This window comes from Anguilla rostrata, chromosome 1, assembly GCF_018555375.3.
Source record: "Anguilla rostrata isolate EN2019 chromosome 1, ASM1855537v3, whole genome shotgun sequence".
NCBI lineage: Eukaryota > Metazoa > Chordata > Actinopteri > Anguilliformes > Anguillidae > Anguilla > Anguilla rostrata.
Genome location: NC_057933.1, coordinates 74,494,939 through 74,518,002, shown reverse-complemented (window position 1 = coordinate 74,518,002; position 23,064 = coordinate 74,494,939). Strand labels below are relative to the sequence as shown.

General features: G+C 48.3%; 1 protein-coding gene across 1 annotated transcript in view; it reads left to right on the top strand.

The window, feature by feature from the left end:
- The window catches only part of LOC135235385 (NHS-like protein 3), an 84,400-nt gene that overhangs the window by 10,667 nt on the left and 50,669 nt on the right, over positions 1 to 23,064 (top strand). Inside the window, exon 2 of the mRNA XM_064300853.1 lies at positions 5,215 to 5,490. Within this exon, the coding sequence (XP_064156923.1) occupies positions 5,238 to 5,490 (253 nt within the window). The 5' untranslated portion in view covers positions 5,215 to 5,237. The remainder of the gene's footprint in view (positions 1 to 5,214; positions 5,491 to 23,064) is intronic.

The window sequence follows — 23,064 nt, the reverse complement described above, 5'->3', positions numbered from 1 at the left end:
CTTTTAAATGGCACCTTTCGTCTCATGATTTTATACTTCTTTCTGCTGAAGGAAGGGGTACTCAACTCTCCCCGTGTTCGTGTAGGTTTCCTCCGGATACTCCGTTTTCCTCGTACAGCAAAAAACATGCATGTCAGGCTAGGTACACTCCTGCCATTGTCCTTGACCAAGGCACTGGCCTCAGAACTGCAGTTGGTCCCCGGGTGCTGCACTGTGGCTGCCCACTGCTCCCGAGTAGCTAGGATGGGTTAAATCCTGAGGACAGATTACCCCAGGCAGTTTGATGAAATATATCTATCTTTCTGTCTATGTGTAGTGCTAACTTGTGTGATAAATGGCAGCCATTTTGTGCCAGAGACTACTAACCCCTTACAAACTACTCCCAGGCCAACCCCTTCTACACTACAACTCCCAGGCCAACCCCTTCTACACTACAACTCCCAGGCCAACCTCTTCTATACTACAACTCCCAGGCCAACCTCTTCTACACTACAACTCCCAGGCTAACCCATTTCAAACTACAACTCACTCACAAAAAACTTGAGAGTAGAAAACTTGAGAGTAGAGCAGCTTTCGCACACGCCTCTTGTTCTAGATCAACACAGTAACACCTTACACAATACAAGACGTTCTAATGCTAATGCCTTTTCCGGTCGAACGACTTCTTCACCGATACCTTTGGCAACTCTTAGAAACCCACACTGACACTTTTCCCCCGGTGCTGTACCATCTGCCTGGGTAACCAGTTTCACAACACAGCTCCCAGGCTTGCTGCTCTGACTCCGTAACTCCTACACAGAACCCTGTCGCCAGGCTGCCGATCGCTCTGAGGACTCCTTCCACCAGAGAAAAGGCCCGCAGATTGTCGTTAGTTACAGCTGCCGACTGCACCTGTGGGTCTTTGGGTGAAAAGGTTTTACCGCGGTCCGATTCCAGAGTGGGAGTGAGCCGGTACTGGTTGCTGTGAAGAAAATTAAGCCCGGAATAGCTGGTTGGCAGCAACAAAAAAAAAAAAAAAAAACAGCACTGGACCGCCAGGACCGGAGCTGTCCGCTCCAGGGTTAAGGGGTGGTGACGGTTGAGCACAGAGTGGCTGTGCTGCGTGGTTAGTGTCAGCTGGAATGTTTTAGAATCGAAAGGCAAACCGAAACCACTCTGTGCCCAACCGTCATGGCCTTGGTGCTGTTGTGTTGGTGACCAGACTGTGTGAAGGTAACCCGGGGGGAGCCTTTCACACAGCTTGCAGGGTTTGGGGTAGGGCCGGGGGAAACGCCGGGGCGGGGTCCGAGTCTGCACCCTACCCTACTATTCAGTATAGCTTTTGAGTACACTGGATGAGAAAGGTGTCAAGTAGGCAAAAACTTTCCAAAATGGAGTTTACTTAAATTCCCGGGATGATGTACTTATGTCCGGGGGTTTTGCTGAGCATAATCGGGAGCGTACTTTTCAGGAAGTAAACAACCATTTTGGTCCGGTAAATATGACACACAAATATGACACATATGATGTCGAGTAGAATGCATACTGCAGTGTGTTTACTGATGTCGAGTAGAATGCACACTGCAGTGTGTTTACTGATGTTAAGTAGAATGCACACTGCAGTGTGTTTACTGATGTCGAGTAGAATGCACACTGCAGTGTGTTTACTGATGTCGAGTAGAATGCACACTGCAGTGTGTTTACTGATGTCGAGTAGAATGCACACTGCAGTGTGTTTACTGATGTCGAGTAGAATGCACACTGCAGTGTGTTTACTGATGTCGAGTAGAATGCACACTGCAGTGTGTTTACTGATGTCGAGTAGAATGCACACTGCAGTGTGTTTACTGATGTCGAGTAGAATGCACACTGCAGTGTGTTTACTGATGTCGAGTAGAATGCACACTGCAGTGTGTTTACTGATGTCGAGTAGAATGCACACTGCAGTGTGTTTACTGATGTCGAGTAGAATGCACACTGCAGTGTGTTTACTGATGTCGAGTAGAATGCACACTGCAGTGTGTTTACTGATGTCGAGTAGAATGCACACTGCAGTGTGTTTACGATGTCGAGTAGAATGCACACTGCAGTGTGTTACTGATGTCGATAGAATGCACACTGCAGTGTCGCTTACTGAGTCGATAGAATGTTAGACCAGTTTTTTTATTTTTGAATGACGTTTGAGTTTTTGCCACTCTCCTCCCCATACCACAAGGGACAAGGCGTCATTCCACTGTGGACTGATTTCGAAAACTGCTCGCATACTTGCTGGGTTTTTTTTTTTTTTTTTTTTCATTTGCCATTGACGTTTTCACCTCAAGGCCTTTCTGGAAAACAGAATGAAAACAAACGAGAGCCACACACTGCGTAAACAATCACTGTAGCTATATCTCTCTTTCTCTCTATCTCTCTTTCTCACACACGCGCGCGCACACACACACACACAAACTGTAATGAACAATCACTACGGCTTCTGTATTTTTTCTTATCCTCTGTTCTATCTGTCTTCCTCTCTGTCTCACCTTTTCTTCTTCTCTCAATTTAGTACCTTTTGAAGCTGATAAGAGGTCAGGTCTCTCTTTCTCTTCCTTCTTTTCTTTCCCTGTCCTCCCTCTCTCTTCCCCCCCCCCCCCTCTCTCTCTCTCTTTTTGTGGTGTGAAAGTTGGCAGGACTGCAGTGCGGTTGGGCTTCTCTTCCTGCTCGAGAGCAAGGCCATGTGTTTGTGAAAGGAGACGAAGGCATCGTGTTGGGACCTGTGTTTGCTGAGTGGCGGATGGGGCGGGGCCAAATGTGCTGTGGGGGCGGGGCTGCAGATCATGTGCGTCAAGCTCAGAACCAGATCCTCTGCCAGCTTCTTTTGGTTCTATATGCAGAGTGAAGACGCGCGCGTACGCACACACTCACACACACACATGCTCACAAACATGATTAAGAGTGTGTTCAATGTGTAGATGACAGTGTGCATTATGCATTGGGTGCATGTGTGGTGTGTTGTGCGTGCTTGTTTTATTGGTGGTGTGTTGATGGCAATAATTGAGAACTCTTTTGTAATTACCCACAATCCCCCAGGTGGGCTTCAGGCTGGGTACCTGCTGGGTTCAGCTTGTTACCCTGTCCAAGAAAACCACAGAAAACAAGCCGGGCTTAGCTGCTCCAAAACTTACAAACTTGCAGAGATGAGCAAGACGTGTAAACCTGACTCAGGTGTGTGTGTTAATTCTGATGTACATGTTTCCACGCTGTGTACATGCTGGAAAGCTTGTTTCTGCTTTAGAAGGGTGAAGCAGCCCATTGGTTGTTACAATACTGGTCTGGTCGCAAAATTGCCCAAGGCTGTGTCCATGACAACAAGGTGTTAATGATTGTGGCCATGAATCAGAAGGTGGGTTTTGTGTAGGTGGTGCCTGTTGGTTCGTGGTGAGTCACGCGCACGGACTTGACTGTGTCTGCGGTTTTTAAGGTTTCCTTTTTTTCGAGTGGCTACTGCTGAGTTCTGTAACTGCACTGGGGTCCAGTGGTTTCTAGGGGGTGGAGTTCCAAGCTTTGAAGGAAAGCATTTGGTTGGTTCACCCACAATCGTGTATCAGTTGTAAGAGCAGCAGCGACTGGGTCCCTTGTTTATCACGTCGCCATGGTGACGTTTCACATGACTGGACTGCTTTGTGATGCGGGTGGGAAATGTCCCAGCTGGCTCCCCCCCCCCCGCTGCTGCTCATGGAAAGTCTCTGACTCACCTTTGTCTGATGTCACCACAACCCCCCCCCCCCTCTCCTCAGCCTTCCCATGATGCATCTGTTTAAAAGAGAAATAAAGAATGGAGAGAAAGAGGAAGGGAGAGAGTGGAAAGAAAAGCAGATGGGAGGAGTGAGTGAGGCCTCTTTTCTGATGTCTGGTGCAATGTGGTCACATGACATCCCTGCAGACATGCTAAAGTCACCCATCCCAGAATGCAATGCACTGTGTCTCACAGGGTGGGGTGAGGTGAAGGCAGGTGAGCGTTTTAGAAGGGGGTGAAGGTGCACTTGTGTCCTGTGTGGTGTGTGCGTGAGTTGGCCTGTTTGTGACTCGACTTTATTTAACATCAGAGGCAGATCTTTTCATCGGCGGCACTCACCAGGAAAACTGCACAACATCACCTCGCAACATGGGCCGGCATCACACTGAAAACTGCGACTCGACATCACCCTCGCAAACACGGCGTACGCTCGGCTTTTGGGAGCACCGGCCTTTCAAGCTACATTTCCTTTGTGCGGTTTGCGTTTCTCTGTCGATCGCACTGCAGAAAATGTAGCCGGCGTGCGCGTGTGAATTTCAGCGGACTGAAAGGACGTGCGACGCGCTGGCGGTCCGGCGTTTCGCCGGTTCTCACAGACCGCGTGAGCGTCAGGACCGGCTTTCAGTCCCCGTGCCTGTCGAGCACTGTCCAGCAATCCCATGCTTATTCTATTGGCCCCCTGGCAGGATTGGTTCCCGTAGGTGTGCGGAGCGTCTGTAGGATTCTGACGGGTGGATGCAGTGAGGTAGAACTGGTCTCCGCCCTCTTCCGTGCAGTCAGGCGGACTTGAACATCAGCGCTGAGGTCGGCTCAGTCCGTGTCTGTTTTGCCAGTTCGCTTCTTGACGTGGTAAAATGCCCATGATGTTTTGTGAGGTTTTGTGAATTGAGTTTCCTTTCATTTCCTGAATTAGCGTAACTCAAACACGCACAATACCACAACACATGTGAGTACACATGCATTCTCTCTCTCTCTCATACACACTCACACATGCATATACTCACACACGCGTGCGCATATGGTCTCTCTCACACCACACATAACTCTCCCTCGTACCTGCCCCCATACCTACCCTCGTACCTGCCCCGTACCGCCTCGTACCTACCTCATCCTGCCCCGTACCTACCCTGTACCTGCCCCCGTACCTACCCCCGTACCTGCCCTCGTACCTACCCCATACCTGCCCCGTACACCTGTACCTGCCCCGTACCTGCCCCGTACCTGCCCCGTACCTGCCCCGTACCTGCCCTCGTACCTACCCCCGTACCTGCCCTCGTACCTGCCCCCGTACATGTGTGCTCGCGTGTGAAAGAGAGGGAGTGATCTGAGTGAGGGGTGACTTGTTAATGTCATCTTGGTATTTCTGTGCATTGGTAACAATAATCAAACCCTCTGCCCCCCCCCTTTACCTTTCCTTGTGGGTTTTCCCCGCAGGCGAAGGTTCAAGGGCGCTGCGCGAGCGCGAGCCGGCGGCGTTACGGGGATGTCCCTGCAGCGCTCGGTGGGGGACCTGGTCCCCCAGGACATCGCGGAGATCCTGGCGCGGGAGCGGCACGGCAGCAAGGGCCGGAAGCGCCGCGGCGGCTCGCTGGGCCGCGCCTTCCGCTGGCTGAAGGCCCGCCGGAAGAAGAAGGGCGCGGCCGCCGGCGGCGGCGGCGCCAACGGGCTGGCGAGGGTGGCGGGAGACGGCAGGGTGGGGAAGCACGCCCACCAGCACGGCCACGACGCGGCCAAAGGTAACCGCTCCCACAGACAGGCGACTGGAATGTTCTCACCCGAACGCTCTAATGCTGATGTGTAACGATCAACGCTGGCGACTGAGAGCGATGGAGTTCTAGAACGCCGACTCAGAATTTTGAAAAACGCGTTCCTAATAAGCCTCCTCCATGTCCACGTCACCAAGAGGGTCAAAAAGGGCCTGTGAGGGAGACTATGGACAATAATTCAATCAATATTTGTTTTTCATTTTGATTGACATTTAAAAGCAAGAATGTTTTTTTTCTTCTTCTTCTTCTCAAACACATTTTGGCCAGTTCTGAAACCAACTCTCCAATCCGTGTTAGTGGAGGAAAAAGTGCAACATCAGTATTTACTTTGTAAGTCAAATTTAAAGGACAAACGTTGATTGAATGCAGGCTGGAGTTCGTGGAATCAGACGCAGACTCCTCCTTAGGCGATGATGAATGTGGTTTTGTGCACGGGAAACCGCTTTGCGTCCGAAACGGCATCGTATCATCATGTGGAAAACCATGCAGAACCCCTGCTAAAAGTGCCTGGGCCTGCGTTTATGAATGCGGCCATCTTGTAGCTGCAAGCTGAATTCCAGTGGAGCGCTCGGGAAGTGCTAGAGAGTAGGAGCTGAAAGTGCTCCATCGCTCCGTCCGGTTCGTTCAGGAGGAATACTTTTGGGCTGCGTGTCGTTCTCTGTCCCGTGTTTGTGTGCCCTGTCTGGGTTCGAGCAGGTCTGGGTCTGCGTTTTATTTTTGCGATTTTTATTCATTTACCTTTTATAAAGGAGAGCAGACAGTCCACCCTCGTTTTGTAAAAAAAATTGAGATGGGATCACAGCTGCAGATAAAACGTTCTGTCAGTTGTGAAAGAACCAAACGTATGAGTCTCTCCCCAGGCAAAACCCCAGTGTAGGTGCCGGTGGTATATGAAGGTGATCTTCTCTCTGTGGTGCAGAGTAGACTCATGTGGTCCTTGTGTCGAGGTCACATGACTCCAGGGTGTGTTTATGTAACAGATTTCTGTTTACCCTGTGGGTGACTCACCTCCTGACCTTTGAACCCCCCACCCCCACCCCCACCTCCTGCCCCAGCCCGATGTGGCTTTGCTTGTCTTTCTGATCCAGTTAGGTTCTCTATCTGCAGTCCTGTAAGAGCCCTAGCATGCTTTGATGTACACAAACATGGACACGCATGTACTCTCACATGCATATACTCTCACACACACGTACTCACTCACGCACTTTAATGTGTAAATTGCTCACGCTCACTGATGAGCACGACAGAATGTTTCTGTCGTCCTCTCTCCCTCTCTCTTCTTCCCTCCTCTCTCCTCTCTCTCCACCTCTCTTCTCCCTTCCTCTCTCCCTCTATCTACCTCTCTTCTCTCTCTCACCCCTGCCTCTCTCCCCTCTCTACCTTCATTTTCTTTTGTGTTTTAGGTTACTGCCAGATAACACACTGTCTTCACGAAGACCGAGTCCTCTTGCCTGGTAGTAGCTTAGTCTAGAACTCATAATTATTCCATGGGCCAATATTTCTCTCCTAAATTTAGCCCAATGGTAAGGAAATGCTTTAAAAAGCTTTTCAACTGTTTTGCATAAAAGGCGTTCATGCATTGCCTCAGAGGCTATCTATAAATATGCCTTCTGTCAAATTCCTGTAAGAGCTTTCTGAAACCTCTCACCTACTGTTGAAAGCTTAAAATCCTCAGAGCCCTTGGCATTGGATTTCAGCTTGGATTTTACAGTCAAATTAGTCTCCTCTGAGCTGTGATAGCAGTCACACACCTGCAGTTCCGCTAAAGAGTCAACAGTACTGACACACCTGGGAGATCTCTCTGCTATGAACACATGTCTGTCAACCTGAAGAGCTAACCCCTGCTACTGACAACTACAGTCTGCAACCTGGCAGATTTAGCTTGATTTTGACAATAGTCTCCCTGAGTGTGATCATCACCATGCATTCGTAAACAACATACGACACACCTGGGAGACCTCACTGCAACTGACACCACAGTACTGACACCTGGAGACTATGCTACTGACACCACAGTACTGACATACCTGGGAGATATCACTGCTACTGACACCACAGTACCGACACACCTGGGAGATCTCTCTGCTACTGACACCACAGTACGACACCGAGACTAGACTGACCACAGTACTGACACACCTGGGAGATCTCACTGCACTGACACCACAGTACTGACACACCTGGGAGAGCTCACTGCTACTGACACCACAGTACTGACACACCTGGGAGATCTCACTGCTACTGACACCACAGTACTGACACACCTGGGAGATCTCACTGCTACTGACACCACAGTACTGACACACCTGGGAGAGCTCACTGCTACTGACACCACAGTACTGACACACCTGGGAGATCTTATTGATACTGACACCACAGTACTGACACACCTGGGAGATCTTATTGATACTGACACCACAGTACTGACACACCTGGGAGATCTCGCTGCTACTGACACTACACAGTACAGACACACCAGGGAGATCTTACTGATACTGACACCACAGTACTGACACACCTGGGAGATCTTATTGATACTAACACCACAGTAATGACACACCTGGGAGATCTCACTGCAACTGACACCACAGTACTGACACACCTGGGAGATCTCAGTGCTACTGACACCACAGTACTGACACAGCAGGGAGATCTCATTAATTCTCATAAAACCGTCTGGCTTACTTTCGGTCCTGAAAGTTACTGGAAAAAGTCCTTCAGAAGTACCCTGTAGACTCTGTAAAATATGAATCTATTTCATGCACGCTTTTAACTGTAAAGTCGTGCATGAGTTTACCCCGCCCGTTTTATCAGAGATTGTGTCTCAAGGTCGTGGTGAGAGATGATGATGTCATCACCAGGCCTCGGAGCTCAGGTGAGCTTGGTGTTCTCCTCCTGCTGCGGTCTGTGGGAAGTGCCTCAAATTGCAGCTTCCACTTACTTATTTGACTGTGAGAATGGGCAGGAAGGTCTCCCTGGCTGCGAGGTAATAAGACGAAAGCAGGCGGAGGTCACAGGTGTGCTGCAGTTTGTTCGCACTGAAACTCAGGGAATACACAACCTTTGGGGGGAGGGGGCGATTCTGGGGTATGGTGTATGCATTGACAGGTATGCATTGCTGGGGGGGTCAGGACTGTGCCGGCAGAGTGGTGCAGCAGGGCAGGGTGCTGTGTTTTCGACCCGAGCGCCTGTGTGAGCAGAGATCCCTCCCTTAAACAGCACAGCAGGGCTCAGGAGTGCCTGAGTCACAGGCTGCTGTGTGTGTGTGTGTGTGTGTCTCTCTCTCTCTCTCTCTAAGACAAGCTGTCATCACAATGTAGTCCTCTGTGCTTCCTTGTTACAGTCTAGCCCTGCCCCCCCTCTGCCCGCTGTAACCCGGGCAACAGTGTCTCTGTGTTAACAGTTGTGACCTACCTGGGCAAACAAACGCCCTGCCACAACAGGCAGCGGGGCGAGTACTGCAGAGGCAGGCGTCCAATCAGCTGAGGCCTTTCCGCCGGACCGGGACGGGTTGTGTGCAGTACAGGGCAGGTAGATTGCCCTTGTGTTGCAACTGGAAGCATTTGAGCAGATTAACTGTTCCTGCTGTGTGTGCACTGCTACGTACATGGTGCACAAATAATGCAGACCACCACAGCAGCTAATTTACCTTCATTAGCCTTACTTGCTACTTCTGTCCAGGCAAACGCCTCGTAGGCCCGACTGAACAGCGGTTTCCGTCTCAACACCGTAATACACAGACACACACGCTTTGATTTGCGGTAACTGTACGACCCTTTCCATAAAAGTTACTGTACCTGAGACCGCAAAAAAAGTTTGGTGGTTCTGAACGTTTAGATGACGCGCCTCAGCTAACCAAAGGCGCGACTCAAATAAGTATTATTCCGCGACTGCACTAGCCGCATAGAATGAAGCTTCAAGCTACCAGCGCAGAAAACATCGCACGATTCAAATTATGTACGACTGACAAGCAGCCTGCTTTCATCTTCCCATATATCGTTAATAATGTGCGATCGTCGGGACAGGACCTGACTGGTTCTCCGACGCACAGCTATGTGGAGCCGCCTGTTGACTCCAAGCCAGTTCGTGGGCTGTGGCACCACTTGTGGGGCTATATTTCTTCTCTTCAGAATGGGCTGTAGATTTACTGTGCTGTGGGTGGGCTACTAATCAACGGAAAACCTGAGACTGATGATCAAGGCCTGACTCTTGTTTCCGACGGATTTATACACAACCAAGGGAATTCCCTCTTCGCACATTTCAGCCACGTAGATTCATGAGAGAGAAAAATATTATAATCGTTTAAGTATTCATAGAGGTGGCTTGCGCTCTTATTAAAGGCGATGGCATAAAAAGACTTGCGTAGTAGATCAAAAGAGCTTCAGTTACTGGTTTAATAAAAGATCTGATCTCCGTTTTGTTTCGAATAGAGATGAGGTAGAAAACATTAAACCGTTTTAGCGTATTGCCTACGGCAGGAAAATGATATAGGCATTATTCTTTTGGCAACCCGTGACTCAAAGACATCACCACAAGTGCACAACATAAGTTTGCTTGAAAAAGTATACCGTTTAAATTGTGCTGAAACTGCTTCTGAAAATTCGGTGGTATGTTTTATAAATGAAAAACGTTGTATGTTTTATAAATAAATAAAAGAACGTTCTGTGGATATCTTGCATGGGGATTTGCGCGTGCGCACCGAGTTCTCCCCAGTTTAAATGCAAAATTTCAGCGTGAAAAAATACGCAGTGATCTTTTCTCACGAAATCCTTTTTAACGTGCTCTAGAATTATACAGGATATAGTGCCATGACTCGTGAGCGTGACGGGACACGTTAAATGGGCGCCTCTCTCTAACTTGTTCAGGCAGAGGAGGGGAATATGTAGATCTGAGCAGGACTCGTTAATGTTTCTCTTGAAGAAGCGCAGGTGATCCCAGATTGGAGAGTGGGAGAGACCATAGCGACTCGTCAATAAAGAACATAAGAAGTAAACGATGCGAAAATAAAAAAAAGCTATCATTGCCAGGCAGTGTCACTGGTATGAGTTACTGGTATGGTATGAGACGACACACGAGGGAGGACGCAATCTTGTGCGCAAAAGGAGCACAGTCACACTACCGAAATCCTTCAGAAGCCACATAACCAACAAACAGAAGCATAACAAGGAAGTTGTCTTTTTATTTAACACTACTGTGGTAAATGGTTTTTATTCACCCACACGCATGTGATTACGCATCAAATGCACGCAGCGTACACACATGCACCCACAGTTTTAACGGTTGAAACGTTTTTGTTTGTTTCATTTTTTTTTGTTGCTTTTTTTGTTTAATTTGCAAGGATCTCCATCGAGCGTCGAATCTTGAACGTAAATGAGAAGGCAAAGTACGCTATAACAGACCGTCGTTCGCTGATATGGAACGATGGCGCAACACGTTTAATGCAGCAATAACAACAATTAAACAGTGCTAACCACGGTGAAACGGTAACTCTTCCTGCTGGGCAGGTACCACGGATAGAAGACTGTCCGACTCACGGACACTTCGCAGACAGAGCTGCAATCCTACGCTCCTGCGTTCCGTCAGTTTGTGACTCATTATTTAAAGCTCGTTTCCGCCGTTCCTCTGGAGACCGGACTAGAGAGACCGCACTGCGGTCACCTGGGTATAATGTAGAGATGGAGTTGGCTCAGCTATGTCAAGGCTGCGTTTTGGTGAGCGTTCCAGAATAGCTTCTCCTCCATGTCTGGCCCCTGGTCCAACACATTCCCTGTCTGCACGTTTGTGTCTTAAAGAACATTCTGGCTAAACTCGATTCAGAATGGACCCAGGGCTGATAGATACCAGGCAGGTGAAACAAACCGTATGTTAGATTTTGTTTAAAATCATCTTCAAACAGCATATAACGATAATATGTAATGTGTGTATCTGACTCTGGTCTTGCTGGTTTCACTGGTGCAGCCAGTTATGGAGCTTTCTCCCTAACTGTTCTCTTGCCTTCCACCATGTTCTCCTGTCCTCCACTCTGTTCTCCTGCCCCCTCCACACTGTTCTCCTGCCCTCCACCATGTTCTCCTGCCCACCACCCCTTTCCTTGCTGTTTATTAAACAGTTTGGGTGCTTGCAAACCTGATTCTGTCATCACTGGAAGATTAATTACCAACAACAAATAGGTTTGAACAACCTCACCCTCCAAATTACCCGCACATTAAGCTCTAGTCAAATATCACTGGAGGTGGATAACAGGAAGTGAGTTCAGTAGCGTCACTAGGGTTGGTGGCACCTGGTGCGGTCGTCCGTTGGTCTCACCCAATGTTGGCGACTTTGGGGGGGACGGGGGGGGGAGTACTGCCGGGTGTGGGCTCAAGGAATTCTGTGTTATGCATTCAAACAACAAAGCACTTCTCGTCACATTTAATACTGCTAATTAAATCCATCGGCAGAAATTCAACTACACAAAACACTGCACAAAAAAATTATTGGCAGTCATTTCGGTGTCACCCCCCTCTGATGGTGTCACCCGGTGCGGTCCGCACCCCCCCCTAGTGACGCCTCTGAGTGAGCTTTTTTTTGTGTGTGTGGCGGGAGGAGATGCGTTTCTGGGAAACGGTGTTCACACGGCCTCGTCTCTCCGAAACTGTCCGTAGTCCCTGCAACGCCCCCCCCCCCCCCCCCCCATGCGGTCAGGGCCCGGCTCATCGCTTCGTTTCGTAATCAGACGAGCCCTGTGAACAGACGGCCGAGTGTTTGCTCCCTCGCTTGTGTGTGCTCTTTCTCGTGTGCCGTCGTCATGTTGAATCAAGACCGCAGAGGTGAGACGCCTGGACGCAAGTTTATTTTAAAAGGCGGGATTCCAAAATCCGAAAAAACCGTGCGACCGCTTCCTCCGTGGGGCGGCAGGATGTGCATCCGTGTCCTCCGCCCCGGCCTCCTTCAGTTTCGGCGCAGAGCCTGTGATAGGACCAGAACGCCTGGGGCTGTCTGTCAGTCAACCCCCAAAAATCACACCTCTGGTACCGGTGAGGACACGTCCGTGCTTAGAAGGTAGCTGGGGAAATTCCATGCTTGGAAAGGGCACTGCAGTGTAATGATTTGGGAACTGGGCTCGTTACCAAAGAGTTGCAGGTTCAATTCCAAGGTGGTACAAAACGAGGTGCTTTTCGCGGGTCATTGTAGACTGCATCGCTGCTTCCTGGTCTAGGAGTCGACCAAAAAAGAGTTCCCATCAGCCCTGGCAGGATGATGAATGGTGCTGTTCAGACAAGACTCCTCATTGGCTGCGGTCTGCAGGTGAATACATGTCAGAGGGTGTTTGGGGGTGCTTCACTTGACAACTTGTTCCCCAGTGAGACGACACCACATGTCACTAGACATGTCACATGACTGGAGAGCTTCAATTTTACTGTTTAATAATTTAGCAGACTCTTGTAGCCAAAGCCGCTCAGAAAAGGGCTTTTAACATGATAAGCAAACTCCTAGAGCTTGAGATGAGCAAAGCTGCAGTCGTAAGTTCCACCATTAAGGCGCTGCCACAAGACCTTGTTTTGTTTTTTTTATTTAATTGGAAACTGAGGGTCAATCTGAAAAGGGGGGTTTTATATGTTTTTGGAAAACAGCCAGTGAATCTGCCTTCCTGACTGACTGGAGAGGGTCTTTCCCGAAGGCTTTAGATCACATGACCGGGGTGTCTCTAGGCTGTGGGTCACATGACATGGGTGTCTCTAGGGGTTTGTCACATGGCAGGGGTGTCTACACCCTTGAACTGCCTTAGGTTGTTCTGGTGCATTGGGTTCTAGGTGCCAAGCCCAGGCATGCTCTCGTTCGAGAGAGCTGGATCTGACTGCATGCAGCTGGAACTGGAGGCCATGGTGTGTAAAGATCTCATGTAGGACAAAGTGTGTTTTACGCAAAGTGTGTGTGTGTGTGTGCACAATCCCAAGCTCTGTCTGTGTTTTCCCACGGTTTTGCGTAACCTTGGTCGCTCCTGAGCACAATGACTGCGTTAAGAAAACCAATGTGTGAGCTCTAGCCTTAAGGCTGCTGTGTGCAGCAGCTCCACCCTGCCTCTGCAGCTTGTGCTCAGAACTGGTATTGTCATGTGGAGCGGATTTCCCCTGGTCCCCACCAGGGGGCGCAGCTGCAGGATGCAAATTAACCCTTTCGAAGGGAAGGTTATTTAGTTTATTTTATTGAATTTTTTTGGTATTGTTTTCTCAAAATTCTAAGCTAGTGTTCTAGAACTCCATTGTTTTCAGTTATCAGCGGTGACTGTCACATGAGCATTAGAATGTTCGGTTATGAACATTCTAATCGCATATTTGGGATCCCAGAGCTTAAAGGGTGAAATAAAATTAAAACAAACCACTTGCCAAAATAAAATTAAAAATAAAATTAAAAAGAGCAAGACTGCAGTGACTGTGCTTTGGACAGCGGGTGGGCGTAGGACTGGGAACATTTATTTCCTGTGTGTCAGATGGTGAAGTCAGGTGACCCCTGGGGGATAAGGTAGGCATGTCGGGTGCCCTGTCCTTGCTCATTGGTCTGTCAGCTTCGTGTGCCTGCAGATTGGCCCGAAGAGCAACTAGGCAGTCACCTGCTATGTGCTCTGAACCTGCACCATGTGGAGAGTGAGGTGTGCTGTTCTACATGTGGTACTCGGGCAGGAGAGCGGTAGGGGGATTAGGGGGCTTGTAACCTGAAGGTTGCAGGTTCGATTCCAATGTCTTTGTGCACCTGAGTGAGGCCATTATCCTAAATCGCTTCAGTATGTATGCAGGAGTATAAACCCTGTGAGCTTTTCTGTGGTGAAGTCAGTGAAATGTAGTCTAGGTGTTCAGGAGAATACCTGGGTACATTTGGTTGAAAAGTGAAAGTTTTCTAACGGGTTCGAAATTAGCCAGGCTGTATCTGGGTAAAACCTGAGCTATATTTGGGTTAACAAATGCGTTTGCCAAAAAGTCTCTAAACCTAGATTTCCACCCCCCTTGACATCTAAATTCCAGCTTTTCCTTGCTGTGAAATGGATACTATAAAAATGCAGTAATGTGCAAGTCACTCCGGAAAAGAGCATTTGCTGAATGGCTGTATTGTGATGTGATGTTCCCTATGAACACTGTGCAGGCACTGAGGTAGTGTGCACCTGCTGAAGCATTGTATTGAGGAGTTATAGGGTTTAGTTGTCTGTTCTATATACCATAGTTTGGTGAATGCTTAGCCAATGGGGTTGCTGCAGTGTGGTGATGTGGTAATGGTGAGCTCTCACTCAGTTCTTTCCCCACCTCCATGTCAGGTCAAAGGTCAGCATTTCTCAGCAGCCAGTGCTGTGATTGTTTTGAAAGAGTGAGAGAGTGCTGGGGACAGAGAGAGGGATAGAAAACTAAATTGTGTACACGATATCATCTGTGCTCATTATTAATACTGACAGGTTCTTAATTTGTTATATTACTAACTAAATATCTTTTAACCTGAATGTGTGTGTGTGTGTGTGTGTATCTATGCTTGTATGTGTATGGCGGGGTTGTTACTCTTTTTTCTTTCTTTTTTCCTTCTTCAGGTTGTCTGTTTGTCATTTTGTATATCCCATTGCTTTTGGAACACAGGTTTACTTGTCGTGCAAATAAAGCAATTTGAATTTAATAGATAGAGAGAGGCTTACAGAGAGAGAGAGAGAGAGAGAGCGATTTCTCTGCATTTTCTGTTCTCAGACTCACTGCTGTCACTAGGAGCATTAGTCCTTTGTTGGGAATGCCAAATGTTTGCTGTGACTCGTTGTGGAAACTCGGCCGACTGCATTTTCTCTTCAGATTCAAACTGGTTTTCTTTGTTTAGTTTTTCCAGTGATTTCAGCAAATAATTTCAGCAGAAGCTTTAGTCAACCAACTTTTGTTATTTATAAATAACTAAATACGCTCATTACATGCATGATCCAGTGGAATTTGATGCGTCACCATCTTATTTCAAGAATGGCTGTTTGGGAAGTTAATGTAGCTCTTTCAATGATGCGTTTTTCCGGGCGTTTGATTGGTAAGTGAATATGGTTTATGGACATCTGGATTGGATAAGCCTCCTGAACAGGAGAATAAATGGTATAAATGCAATGCGAGTTGTGGAACAGAAAGTAATGTTGCCGAACCAGGCCACATACTAGTTTACTAGGCTGACTCCACCCCTACTGAGTGCATTAGATCCACTAGGATAGGATTGGGTGGGTGGCGAAGTAAGGTAGGATTGGGTGGGGGTGGAGTAAGTTAGGATTGGGTGGGGGTGAAGGAAAGTAGGATTGGGTGTAGGTGTAGTAAAGTAGAGCTGGGTGGAGATAGAGTAGGTAGGATTGGGTTGAGGTAGAGTAAGGTAGGATTGGGTGGGGGTGTAGTAAGGTAGGATTGGGTGGGGGTGTAGTAAGGTCGGGTTGGGTGCATGTTGAGTTAGGTAGGATTGGGTGCAGGTTGAGTAAGGTAGGGTTGGGTGGAGATGAGTAAGGTAGGATTGGGTGGGGGTGGAGTAAGGTAGGATTGGGTGGGGGTGTAGTAAGGTCGGGTTGGGTGCAGGTTGAGTTAGGTAGGATTGGGTGCAGGTTGAGTAAGGTAGGATTGGGTTGAGGTAGAGTAAAGTAGGATTAGGTGGGTGTAGAGTAAGGTAGTATTGGGGGGGGTGAAGTAAGGTAGGTTTGGGTGGAGATAGAGTGGGTAGGATTGGGTGGAGATAGAGTAAGTAGGATGGTGGGGGTGGAGTAAGGTAGGATTGGGTGGGGTTTTAGTAAGGTCGGGTTGGGTGCAGGTTGAGTTAGGTAGGATTGGGTGCAGGTTGAGTAAGGTAGGTTTGGGTGGAGATAGAGTAAGGTAGGATTGGGTGGAGATAGAGTAAGGTAGGATTGGGTGGGGCTAGAGTAAAGTAGGATTGGGAAGGGGTGGAGTGAAGTCAGATTGGATGTAGATTTGTTGGAGGTGGGACTGGAGAACGGTGGAGACTGGCACTAAGGGTGGCAGTCATGGCTTCAGTGTTGCTCTCGCAGTGCTGGGGTTAAACAGTGCTAACGTTTGATCTTGTGTTCCACGCACAGCATAATTAAATACTTGAACGCTCAGCACATTACAGCCTGTGGAGACTGCACCTGATGTCTGCCGCATCACCTGTTCACCTGGCCGGGGCAAGCCTGGGGTTGCACAAGGATAACTGGAAAAATAACTTTCTGGAAGATTCCGAGCACAAACACATGGGCCATTATTCTGAGTGTGAAATATCATCTGTGCGCTGCTGAAAGGTTGCTGGGTGTGCCTCTGCTGTTGAATACATTCTGCCCTGGAGACTGACAGATATAGACAGAGATTTAATTAAGTGTGTGTGTGTGTGTGTGTGTGTGTATATCTGTATGCGTTAGTGTGAGTGTGTGTGTGCATGTGTATGCTTTAGTGTGTGTGTGCATGCAGGCATTAGTGTGTGTGTGTGCATGTGTATGCATTAGTGTGAGTGTGTGTATATCTGTATGTGTTAGTGTGAGTGTGTGTGTGCATGCAGGCATTAGTGTGTGTGTGCATGTGTACACGTTAGTGTGTGTGTCCATGCAGGCATTAGTGTGTATGTGGTCATGTGTACACGTTAGTGTGTGTGTGTCCATGCAGGCATTAGTGTGTGTGTGTGCTTGTGTACGCGTTAGTGTGTGTGTGTGTCCATGCAGGCATTAGTGTGTGTGTGTGTGCATGTGTACATGTTAGTGTGTGTGTCCATGCAGGCATTATGTGGTGTGTGTGTGCATGTGTATATGTTAATGTGTGTGCATGCAGGCATTAGTGTGTGTGTGTGCATGTGTATGCGTTAGTGTGAGTGTGTGTGTGCATGCAGGCATTAGTGTGTGTGTGAATTTGTACACGTTAGTGTGTGTGTGTGTCCATGCAGGCATTAGTGTGTGTGTGTGTGCATGTGTACATGTTAGTGTGTGTGTCCATGCAGGCATTAGTGTGTGTGTGTGTGTGCATGTGTACACGTTAGTGTGTGTGTCCATGCAGGCATTAGTGTGTGTGTGTGCATGTGTACACGTTAGTGTGTGTGTGTGTGTGTGTGTGCATGCAGGCATTAGTGTGTGTGTGAATTTGTACACGTTAGTGTGTGTGTGTGTCCATGCAGGCATTAGTGTGTGTGTGTGCATGTGTATGCGTTAGTGTTGAAGGTGGTGTTGCTGATGATGGTGTTGCTGATGAGGATAAACGCGGTGTTGCTTTCTCAGAACGGCACAGCCTGCAAACCTGAGAAACCACAGTGGGAATGTGATCCAGAACCTCATGACTCACATTCACTCTTTCAGATTTTTTTGTTTTTGAATTACGGTGCGCCTGTGATTTTGATGCGTGTCATAACATCAGTCTGTGTCAGCAGCAGCTCAGGAAATGCTGAGGTGTAAGAGGGTTTTTTAAATGCTCTGGAGCCCGTCTGTGACTGTTCTCTGGTGTGTGTGTTTACAGGTGTGTGTGTCTCTTTGTGTGTGTGTGTGTGTGTGTGACTGTGCATGTGCATTCGTGTGTGTGTGTGTGCGCCTGCCTGTGTGTTTGTGTGTGTGGGTGAGGGTTTGTTTGTTTGGGATGTGAAAATTGTAACAGATATGGTGACAGAGCTGTCTGGTGTTTAAATGCTAAACAAAGCTGGTCACCCAAGCAGAGGGAGAGAAACGGGTGGTTAGAGAGAGGGAAGGAGAGATAGAGAGAGGGAGCGAGGGATGAGAGGGAAGGATGGTTAGAGAGAGGGAAGGAGGGATAGAGAGAGGAGGATGGATAGAGAGGTGGGGGATAGAGAGAAGGTGAGTGTCGCACACCAGCGTGACGCCCCTGGGAGGAAGATGCAGCAGTGCCGGGAAACACCGTTGGCTGCCACATGGAGAGAGAGAGAGAGGGGGAGAGAGCGCACCCACACAAACACGAAATTAAACAAACGGACACCTTCACCCTTCCCCCGTCAAGGGTTCCGGGAAACAATTTACTAAACCAAAACAACAAAGACGAAAGAAAGCAAAACGGAGCAGCATCGTTTCAGTCCCCCGCTCGGAGCCGGAGACAGTGCAGTAGGGACTTGTAGTCCGGTGGTCCACTAAGCGTACCTGACTCAGCAGTGACGCAATTTGTCCCCGACCAGTCTGCAAAATATTTGTCCAAACAACACAGTGACTTAACAAATCGGCACATGGGGAGGCATCAGATTAAGAAAAAAAACACCTACATTTTCTTGTGGGGGGGTGGGGAAAATGATTAACTTCATATTTTGGCCATATTGTTACCATTGGAAACGGGTGGCTGAAACACCTGTTCTGGGGACAGCTGCACTGGCGCTAGTGAGCAGCGTTTCTCAGCGCGACCAGGAAGTGAGCTTTTGAAAACGCAGCCCGGTTTTTGGCCCCCTGAGTTCACGCAGACGGGCCCTGTGGTGGCGCTCAAAGTGCACTCTCACAATGGAGCGGTGCTCGGGGACAATGGGAAGGGTCACGTTCCCACTGGCTGTCCCCGGCGTGGGTGCTGCAGTGCGTCTCTGGCTCTTTGATGTCTGCCAGGTGTCTGGCGCGGCACTAACTGAGAAGCTCTGGAAGCACACGGGTTATGAAAACAGTGTCGGGACTGGCTGTCGCATGTCCAAACGTCAAGGCCAAACCAGACCCGCATATTGATATTTATTGGCATTAGCTAATAACCAATAGCCAACACCAATTAACGTGCACATCAGTGCCTTAAGATCTGTAGGCACCGCGGTTCTAGAACGAAGATCAAGAGGAAGGGGGAGCAGGATTCCAGAACACTCTCAGTAGTTCTAAAACTGAGAGGGAGAGAGAGAGCGAGCGAGAGAGAGGAAAACATCCTAGAAGCACAGTGTGACCTCTTCATTCTAGAACAGTGAGAGGAAGACACTCTACAACTGAAAGGAAATCATTCTAGAAATGGGTCTGTGCTCCCTCTGAATCTCTTCTGAAGTGTGCTTATGGGAGTTTTGGCAGGTCTGATTTGTGGTTGAGGGATGCTTTTTCGGGCTGGACACCCTGGGTACTCTTTTGAGAAGGGTCCTGTGGAACTCGGCCACAGGAGAAACAGCCATTCAACAGTAATGAAAAAATAAACGTGCTTTAATGACAGACAGGCAAACTTTTCAGTGCTGGCGCAAAGCATGCTGGGTAGCAGCAGTGTGAAACTGATGAGCATTTTTTAAATTAATCCTCTCTAACTCGGGGAAGTTCCCACAAAAGCTGATGTCTTCCTTTCTTTTCACTCTTTTTTTTTTTAACTTTCCCCCTCCTACTCCTATTCTCTCTCCTTCTCTTCTTTCTCACGCTACCCCTGTTCATTCAGCGATTCTCTCCCTCTTTTCCCCGGCCCAGTCTACCTCTCTCGACAAAGACGGCACATCTTCCCGCATGTAAGCATTTGATAGCCCTACTGCACGGCATGCTTTTTATGGCTAAAATACAGAAAGTGCACGTGACACCTGATAGAACTGTGAAAAGAACACATTCAGTGTGTGTGTGTGTGTGTGCACATGAGCGTGTGTGTGTGAGAGAGAGACAGACTGTATGTGTGTGTGCTTGCATGCATTTGTGCATGTGCGTGTGTGTATGCATGTGTGTGTGTGAGTGTTTTAGTGAGTGAATGAGTGAGTGTGCATGTGTGTGTGAGTGAATGAGTGAGTGAGTGTGCATGTGTGCGTGAGTGAGTGAATGAGTGAGTGAGTGTGCATGTGTGTGTGTGTGAGTGAGTGTGCATGCTTGACATCACGTGACCGTGTTTAGAGGCAAACGATCGCAGGGCTGTTTAGTTGTGGAGTTCAACGATGCTCACCCTGCTGTGAAATGGCAGCTTTCTGTAGGGGTCAGAGGTCAGAGTGAAACCACAGCACACCCCCATGCCTGCAAGCAGGGCAGTGTCCGTGTCATAACACAGTCTCCTTTTCCGTTTTTCCTGCTTAGTTTGGAGTAACCAGTTGTGCTTACAGAGCCACCAGCCCCCCAGAGGCAGAGAGAGAGAGAGAGGCTGGGAGGGCGAGGCAGAGAGTGGGGTCGATGGTTCCCTCATCCAGTCAGAGTTGATTCCCACAGAATGAGTTGTTTCTCTCTCTCTCTCTCTCTCTCTCCCTCACACACACACACACACATACAAACACACACTCTTTCTATCTTGCTCTCTCTCACACACACACTCTCTCTCTCTCTCTCACACACACACACACACACACACACACACTCTTTCTATCTTGCTCTCTCTCACACACGCACACACAGTATAAAGAGCTGTTTTTGCACGTTTGGAGAAAGCCTTAATCTTGCCCCTTATCTTTGCCCTCTAATTCTCTTCAGATTGGAGTCTGATCTGAACCAACCTGTAGGTTTCTGCCCCAGAGTTACTGCGCTGTGGCACGTACATATTTAAGGGATTATATGTACCCACCATAATGTACACCCTGGATTCAGTGCAGAGGGAGAGGGAGAGAGAACGAGAGCAGAAACAGTGGAGATAGAGAGAGAGATAAAGGGATAACAACAGAGGAGAGGAAGAGGAGAGGAAAGAGATGGAAAAGTGAGAGAGAGAGGGGGGAGAGGCTAGGAGAGAGATAAGTGTTTTGCAGTGTGACACCAAGTGAAGTGTGCTTTCTGTCTGCATCGATGCTTTCTCATTGGTGTAACACCTGCATGCGTCACGGGCACACCGGGGCTAAGTTCTGATGTCACTTCCTGTCGCCCCTCTTTTAGTTTCCTGTTGTGTGGGGACAGTGGGAGAGTGCGTGAATGGTTTTTGATCAAGACAGTCTAGTGTTCATGTTTCACTGGGCAATGCTAAAAGCGTAGCTTAGCATTCTGCCTGACTGCGGGCAGAAGGACAAAATCAAAAATTGATTCTGTCTGACAGTATATTTTATGCCTATGCTGTTCACGGTCTTCACACTACAGTTAAAATAACAGTGAATTAATGTTAAATCAAAATTTATTCAAATATACAGTGTGTTTGTGGCTTTGAGTAAAGCATCCATTAAGGCTTAATAAACATAGCAATAGCACCAATAACCCCATGATGGGTGGTGTTAATATACACCACTAGTGGTCACTTACTTGGACCAGTAAAAAGACAGAGCGTCTGCAGCCACATGCTTTGATTGGTTAAAATCAGCAGGTAACACAAGGATAACGAGAGCTCCAGCTGTTTTATGGTTTATGAAAGTTCGCTCTGATCAGTGGAATCGAGCCTGGCCCGTCGTAGTCCGGCTCCCTCACATTCAGCAAGGACGTTTTCCACAGCAGACCTCGACTCTGACTCAGAAGTTTCCACACCCCTCCCCTGCGAGTGTTTGCACTGCACCAGCACCACCGCCTGATAAGATAGCTTTGATCCTCCTTGTAGTTATCAAAGGAAAGCAGGTGGACCTGTGTGTGTGTGTGTGTGTGTGTGTGTGTGCCTGCCTTTGTCTTTGCGTGTGCCTTTGTGTTTGTGCATGTGCATGCCTTTGTGTGTGTGTGTGTGTGTGTGTGTGTGTATGCGTGCATGTGTGTATGTGTAACAGTGTGTATGTGTGCGCCTTTATGTGTGTGTGAGTGTGTGTAACAGTGTATGTGCGTGCGCATGCGAGTGTGTGTGTGTGTAACAGAGTGTATGTGCGTGCGCGTGCGCATGCGAGTGTGTGTGTGTGTGTGTGTAACAGTGTGTATGTGCGTGCGAGTGTGTGTGTGTGTAACAGAGTGTGAGTGTGTGTGTTTGTCTGTTGCTGTGTAATGCCCTAGCTTGTGCCAGTCAATGGGTTACATTTGCTTTTCAGAGTAGAAAATAAAATGACTCCTGTTTGACTGTTAGAGTTCAGAATACGTTTCTGCCTCTTTTTGAAAGTTCTGCAGGTCTGCTGCGTTTTTTTTTTTGTTTGTTTGTTTTTAGTTTTTGTTTGCTTGCTTGCAGACGTTTACCTCTTCAGACGTAATCACTGGGTTCTGCAGGGAGAAAAACACAACACGGGTGTGAACTATCAATTTGATGTAATCACATCTGTTATTATCCCTGAGAGACTTTTCTTGTTTGGTATAAATGTTCACTTACCTCATTGCCCTGATCGCCCAATCGCAGGCAGGTTTGTGCACGTTGCCGTGGTTACCCTCTATTGATCCATGCTGGGAGTTCCACACTGCCCCAGCACCCTCGAGGGCTGGAGTTTGCACCCGGGTTCGAGGGGAGGAGCTTTTACATCCAGAATGGCGGCAAATAATGTATGTCTGCGGTTGACTGACTATAGCCAGCAATCTGCGTTAGTCCCTGTAGTGTTCAAATGAATTCACACACAAGGCTACGCTGTGGTATGTTTGTGTAGATATCAAGGTGTCGGGTAAAACAGCTGCCGTTCTTTTGTTTTCATTGGCCAGTTTGGCGACCGGAAGTAGTGAATGTGGCAGCGCGAAACGGGCCATTGCAGCTGTGTTTGGGATGTCTGAATGTCTGAAGGTGTGTTTCACTACTCCGGAATGTTCCGGGCAGAACTGAAGACAAGCACCCAAGCACCGGTCCATTCATCTTGCTTCTGCTATCTTATTACAGCGTCTTTCAAACC